This window comes from Gekko japonicus, unplaced genomic scaffold, assembly GCF_001447785.1.
Source record: "Gekko japonicus isolate JY-2015 unplaced genomic scaffold, Gekko_japonicus_V1.1 scaffold1224, whole genome shotgun sequence".
Classification (NCBI taxonomy): Eukaryota; Metazoa; Chordata; class Lepidosauria; order Squamata; family Gekkonidae; genus Gekko; species Gekko japonicus.
In genome coordinates, this window is record NW_015163125.1 from 247,593 (window position 1) to 254,829 (window position 7,237).

The window sequence follows — 7,237 nt, forward strand, 5'->3', positions numbered from 1 at the left end:
GCAGAGAACAGCCTGAACAACTCCCAACAGTTGTTTCAGAGTTCCTGCAAAACCCTTGGTTTATAATATGAATTCGATGAACTGAAGAATTTAAGAGCCATAATACATAGTGCATACTAAAATGTGTCTTCAATTCTTAACAGCTGTTTCTTCAAGTGGGCAGCAGCTTTAAGAGTGCTACTTTGCAACAGAAAAATAGCTTGGTGCGTGAATACATCCCAGGTAATTTTTGTCTGGGGTGGGGTGTCAAAAAAAAAAATATACATTGCAAACATATTTGCAAACACATCAGAGGATATTGCTGCAGCAAAGCAGCCCTTGGGACACTTAGGCCCCCCCCCCCCCGGCACTTCTCTGCTGAATGTTGCTCCTTTTACCTAGAAGCAGCAGCTATTGAGTTTTAATGCACACACACATAACATGGACCCTGGCCCTTATCTCTTTCTTGAAAACTGAAACCAGAGCTTCAGAGCTGACTGTAAACAATTGCCATCAGAGAAACAGCTCTATCTTAGCCATTGTAACAGCTTTCAAATATTGTCTCACTTTCCAAGCACCCTGTTTATGCTACAGTTTCAGTAGCCTATCAAATATATTTCCCTCTTAAAGCACACAGAACACTTCCAGCTCAAAACCATCATGCCCTTACTTTCTTAGTCCTGGGTAAATACGGTATTTTTCTTTCCTTCTTTTTTTTTTTTAAAAAAACCCTGCCCCATTTCATATAAAATCATAAATTGGGGGAAGGAGAACTAGGACTACACCCATTGAGTTCCAGTGTGTGTTCCCTCTGAAACATCCTCAGTTGAATATATTTTTCCTTGTGCTGATCATTTTACAGATGTATAAAATACTATTATGGAAGAATTTCCTTTTGAAGCTTAATGCTGAGATTCATTTGCTATTAAATCAGATCTTGAGCATTTGTTCAGCAGCTGCCAGATGATAGAGGAAATTTTCTGTTGCTGGTGGAAATCGCTTCTGTTTCAGTGCCTCAAAGTTCAGTAATGGTTTCTCGTCATCATGCAAGACTTCTGTGAGCGAGGCCAGATTTGTCAAGATTTCTTTTGTCTTCCGTGAAATATCCTTTGAGAAAGAACATTTAAAAAAAATATACATAAATACAGGATAGCCAGATATGTTTCTTTACAACAACAGGAGGTAGGACTCGCAGGTTTTAGAGGTAGCGTTAACATCCCCTCCCCCCAATATCTGATCAGAGATGCAGCAAATTAGTTCTTATACAGAGCTGCTTTTACAAAATAGCAACAGGTTCTAAAAGGTCGTGTGGCAGTTCCATCCCTTAGGCACTCTGTACCTCCAGAGGATGGAGGAGCCGGTGTCACTTTTGCGGTGCAGTCTGCCTCCATGGACAGGCAATCCAGAGATATCGTCTTTGGAAGTGCTGCCATTGTTGCTTGACTGAAGAGCTGAAGGGTCTGTAGAGCTCTCCCTCCACCACCCTGAATTTCAGCTCTTTGATCCAATCTGGCCCTACCAATTCAGCCAAAGTCGTTGGCAGCCCTTCACTCAGGATCATTGGCAGGGTGAGTTATGTGTCTTCCTTTCTCTGTTACAGCTGAATGGGCAAAAATTTATGGTCTACCAAAGAAAACTCAGAATAAGCCTAGCCCCTCTAAAGCCTTAATTTATATTCTATGTAATGTGCCAAAACAAGATGACTCAAAATAGTACGTATAGTGTGCAGCAGGGCTTAGAGTTTAGTTCTAAACTTTTTTCAAGGCAATACAGCCAGCCCCTCTGTCAGCCTTTATCATCATTACTATGGGAAACACAACCGCCTCGCAGACGTTCTGTGGGAAAAGAAATAGGAAAGTACTACAGAAGCATCAACAGCCTAATCCTAGCCATGTTCATGGAGAAATCCATTATATCAATTTCTGTGGGAGTTACTTCAAATAAATATTGTTAGTAATGCATGGGGACACTACTGCATAAATCTGGTGTAGTGCCAGTTTGGTGTAGTGTTAAGAGTGGCAGGACTCTAATTTGGAGAACCGGGTTTGGTTCCCCACTCCTCCACATGCAGCCAGCTTGGTAACCTTGGGTCAGTCCCAGTTCTCTCAGAGCTATTTTCTCAGGAGCAGTTCTCTCAGAGCTCTCTCAGCCCCACCTACTTCACAGGGTGTCTATTGTGGGGAAAGGAAGGGAAGGAGATTGTAAGCCACTCTGAGACTCTCAAGTGAAGGGCGAGGTATCAATCCAACTCTTCTTCTAAATTATAGTCCAGATCTAATTCTCTGACTTACTCATGTAAAGACTTCAAAAGCCAGAAGGATCAGACCTGGATAGCCCAGGCAAGCCCAGTCTCGTCAGATCTCGGAAGCTAAGCAGGGCCGACCCCTGGCAAGTATTTGGATGGGAGACCTCCAAAGAATACCAGGGATGGGAGGCAGAGGCAGGCTATCAAGCCACTTCTTTGAACATCCTCCATGCCCCAGTAGAAGTCGCCAGAGGTTGCTATGACTACCAAGCATGGGCGCGCACACACACACACACACACACACACACAGAGAGAGAAATGCAAAAATACCTCCACAAAAACCAGAAGATGAGCAAGTTGCACTCTAAATACTGTATTTCATTTTAGAAGTGAGAGTGTGAGTGAGTGGTGTAATGGAACACTGCATGGTGCAATTGCTTTTTCCAGCATCTATCTTCTTACTATATGAGGTTGTTGCTGTCAAGTCACAGACAACATATGGCAATCCCTAGTGGGGTTTTCAAGGCAAGAGACATTCAGAGGTGTTTTGCCACTGCTTGCCTCTCGTCACGCCCCTGGTATTCCTTGGAGGTCTCCCACCCAAATACTAGCCAGGGGTAACCCTGCCTAGCTTCCAAGATTTGATGAGTTCAGGCTAGCCTGGGATATCCAAGTCAGGGCTTGCTATATGATAAGTGGGAGGGCTTCTAATGTCCTGGCCCCACTGGTGGACCTCCTGATGGCACTGGTATTTCTGGTCACTGTGTGATACAGAGTGTGATACAGAATGTTGGACTGGATGGGCCTTTGGCCTGATCCAACATTGGCATCTCTTATGTTCTTATGATAACTTCTTACAAAGTTGGTTTTACAGCCTGAGACACGGACCAGTCCCAGTACTTGCTCTTTAACAAAGACCAAAACCACAATACCACGTTAAAGATTGAAGAAACCTAACCTTTACAACTTGAATATTTGATCTGTCTGGGTCTTCTGCAGATTGAACAATGAGCTGACCAATTTCTTTGTGCAGTTTTCCCATTGTCATTGCCTCTGGGGAGATAAGAGAGCCACTGTCATTCATTCCACCCCATCAAACGCAGTGAACAGAAGTGAAAGATCATTTATATTTGTGGCAATGTGGTCTGTCAGAAGTGTGACACCTCCTTTGACTGCCACACTTGTGACTTCCAACCATACCCATACTACAGCTCTGGTAACATATCTGCTACAGATAGTATGGGAAAGGAGCGTACCACCCCACCTTCCACCTCATAATATCACACACACAGGCTACCCCATTTTAGCATTTGATGCTTTATGCATTTCCTTTACAATCTAGGTATATCAGGGTTCATGGGCCTTTAAGAGTAACTGGGTTTCTCCTGAGGATGACTGACTGTGCTGTGCACTTCAGTTTCTTTGGAACACACTTCCAGGAGAGAAGCCCTTAACAGGGGGTGGACATACTACATAGTACACATCAATTGGAAGGTAGGGATAAGACTGGATGCTTCCCCCCACCACATCCATCAGCAACTGACAGTCCTAGCTTCTCATGATTCTGCTGGGCTCCAACAGGTACTGCCAGATTTGGTTAACCTTTTTTTGTTTGATGAAATGCTCTTTCTGTTTTCACAATTGGCTTCAACTAGGTGGGCCCCACTGTGGATGGAAATGGACGACTGGAGTATTCCCCCTTCTCTGACCCAAATCTCCTGTTCAAGACTAGTATAAGCTCTTAGGCACTGCAGCAGGCCAGTATCACCCTCTTTTCCCATCTCCTTTCAACTCACAGCATTCTGAGGATCCTTAACAAGACAGTTGTGTGCATGCTTAATTCACAAACTGATACGTTTCTGCATGCCTGGGGGGGGTTTCCCTAATTGTGCACCAATGGTTGACTCCTTTTGTTGCTTTTGCAATAGAGCCAATCCAGCTGAAGAACAAGCTACAGGTGCAACAGGTAAATTACAAATTTGAGTTGCACCCCAACTTTGCTCTAGTTCCCGGCATCCTGAATTAAACTTGGAGTTAGTACTTAAAATGATAATTCTTTGCGACCTTCCTTTATATTTCCTTTGGCAGACCTTGGCACACCTTTTATAGTTTCTGCCATCAAAGGCAGGGATAACAGCTGAGTTCAGAAAAAAGGGATATGATGGATCCCTATCATGGAGTCAAGATTTGGGGACATTTGTCAAGACTGGGAAGTTGTACCAAACTAATGGGAAACCTGCTTCTAGGAGAGTACAAACAAACTGAATAGAACCAACAAACCTTTTGCTTTCTGCGAAATGGTGATTTCACTTTCAGCCAGATTCACATACACATCGTAGAGGTCTAGTCTGTTGCTGACTTCAGAGTCTATAAATCCAGCAATGTAACCTGATCAGCAAAGATTAATCATGATCACTAAGAAATAAAATTCTAATAGTGTGCTTTAATTAGAAGCGTGTTTGCATTATAATTATCTTAAAGCAGAATACTATTGCATTTTTGCTGACTTCATTGATATTTACTGTCAAAAAGCGTGCATAAAACTTCATCCAAAGCATTTCACCAGCCCTCTCCAGCCCACAGGAGAACCCCAAAAGGGATGCACCACACATGGTATGGAAAACCCACTAAAGTGCTTGATTTCAAAATAAAATAGAGGCTTGGGGTATATTTTGAGATTTTTCTTCAGTTCTTAAAAGGGAGAAGGTGAATGAAAAAAGATATGACTTTTTAAAAATAGGAAAGTAATGTTAATACAGCCAGCCAGCATCGTGCAGTGGTTAAAGGGTAGGCCTGGGCAGAACCAGACTCAGTTCCCTGCTTGCCACGAAAAAAATCTCAGTGGGCAATATTGGGCAAGTTGTTCTCTCCAAGCCTAACCTGCGGCCTTTTGTGAGAATAAAGTAAGGTCCATGGAGGAAAGGCAGGATAAATAATGTAACACAGCAAGCAGTATAATTTTTGAATGCTGGATTGGGATCAATCAAAGGACTGTAAAACAGTAGCTAGTTTGATGTTGCCTCGAGCAGGCTATACAAAGAGAGCAGAGAAACTATCTAAATAAATAATGCAGCATTAAGGGAAAGAACAAACAAGGAAAACCCTTTGTGCTATGGATGTTTGCAGGATTAAAAATCTGGAGTCTAGCAAACTATAAGAACCTAAGAAGAGCCCTGCTAATCAGACCATCTAGTCTAGCATCCCGTCTTGCACAGTAGCCACCCCATTCCTCTGAATGTCCAACAACAGGGCATGGAGTCTGAGCCCTTCCCCTGATGTTGCCTCCTGGTATTTAGAGGTTTAATTACTATGGCTAGTAGCCACTGATAGACCTATCCTCCATGAATCTGTCTAATCCTCTTCTAAAGCCATCTGTGCCTGTGGCCATCACTACATCCTCTGCCAGTGAATTCCACGTTTATACTACATCCTCTGGAGGTGAATTCCATATTTACACTCACTGTCTAATGAAGTATTTTCTTTTGTCCATCCTGAATCTACTGCCCATGAGCTTCACTAGATGCCCTCAAGTTCTAGAATGTTGGGAGAGGGAAAGAGTTATCTTTGTCAAATCTCTCCACCCTGTGCATAATTGTATACACCTCTGTCATGCCCCCTCTTAGTCCTCTCCTTTCTAGTCTAAGACTCTTCAGCCTTTCCTCATAAGAACATAAGAGACGCCAATGTTGGATCAGGCCAAAGGCCCATCCAGTCCAACACTCTGTGTCACACAGTGGCCAGAAATACCAGTGCCATCAGGAGGTCCAGCAGTGGGGCCAGGACATTAGAAGCCCTCCCACTGTTGACCCCCCCCCAAGCACCAAGAAGACAGAGCATCACTTGCCCCAGAGTCCCTAGCTATACCTTGTGGCTAATAGCCACTGATGGAGGAATAGCCATTCATAATGAAGGTGCTCCAATCCCCTAATCATCTTGGTTGCCCACTTCTATACTTTCTCCAGCTCTGCGATGTCCTTTTTGAGAGACAATGAACAGAACTGTGCACAGTATCTCAAATGAGGCCACAGCACAGATCTGTACAGAGACATTATTATATCAACCATTTTATTTTCAATCCCTTTCCTAATAATCTCCAACAGAGTATGCCTCCCTCCCTTTGTGGCACACTGAGCTGACACTTTCACTGAGCTTTTTACTGTGACCCCAAGATCTATTCTCCTCTCAGTCTCAGGAAGTTCAGACTCCATTAGCTTATATTTGAAGTTGGGATTTTTTGTTCCAACTGTATTTGAAAACAACAACTGAGAGATCAATATTACAAAAATGCATAGCTGTTTGTTTTGGTATTGTCTAGTGCCTCATGGATCACTGCCTTGTCGTGGCGAGGGGGCTTGCGTGGTTCACCAAGACGGACAGGCCACAGCAGAGAACTCAGACCAAGTGTGATCCACTGGAGAAGGAAATGGCAACCCACTCCAGTATCTTTGCCAAGAAAACCTCATGGACAGTATCAAAAGGCTAAAAGATATGATGCTGGAAGATGAGCCCCTCAGGTCGGAAGGTGTCCAATATGCTACTGGGGAAGAGCAGAGGGCAAGTACAAGTAACCCCAGAAAGAGTGAAGCGGCTGGGCCAAAGCCGAAAGGACGCTCAGTTGTGGATGTGTCTGATGGTGAAAGGAAAGTCCGATGCTGCAAAGAACAATACTGCATAGGAACCTGGAATGTAAGATCTATGAATCAAGGTAAGCTTGACATGGTCAAAAATGAGATGGCAAGGTTGAACATTGATATCTTAGGAATCAGTGAACTAAAGTGGACAGGAATGGCGAATTTAACTCAGAAGACCATTATATCTACTACTGTGGCCAGGAATCTCGTAGAAAAAATGGTGTGGCCTTTATAGTCAACAAGAGAGTGCAAAAGTCAGTACTCGGATACAATCTCAAAAATGACAGAATGATCTCAGTACGAATCCAAGGCAAACCATTCAACATCACAGTAATCCAAGTCTATGCCTCAACCACTGATGCAGAAGAGGCTGAAGTGGACC

General features: G+C 43.5%; 1 protein-coding gene across 1 annotated transcript in view; it reads right to left on the bottom strand.

Annotated features, from left to right (window-relative positions):
• Positions 1 to 271: 271 nt before the first annotated feature.
• The window catches only part of FAM45A (family with sequence similarity 45 member A), a 17,095-nt gene continuing 10,129 nt past the window's right edge, over positions 272 to 7,237 (bottom strand). Inside the window, exons 7-9 of the mRNA XM_015406902.1 lie at positions 4,505 to 4,612; positions 3,183 to 3,277; positions 272 to 1,086 (exon numbers count right to left, since the gene is read on the bottom strand). Of these exons, the coding sequence (XP_015262388.1) occupies positions 910 to 1,086; positions 3,183 to 3,277; positions 4,505 to 4,612 (380 nt within the window). The 3' untranslated portion in view covers positions 272 to 909. The remainder of the gene's footprint in view (positions 1,087 to 3,182; positions 3,278 to 4,504; positions 4,613 to 7,237) is intronic.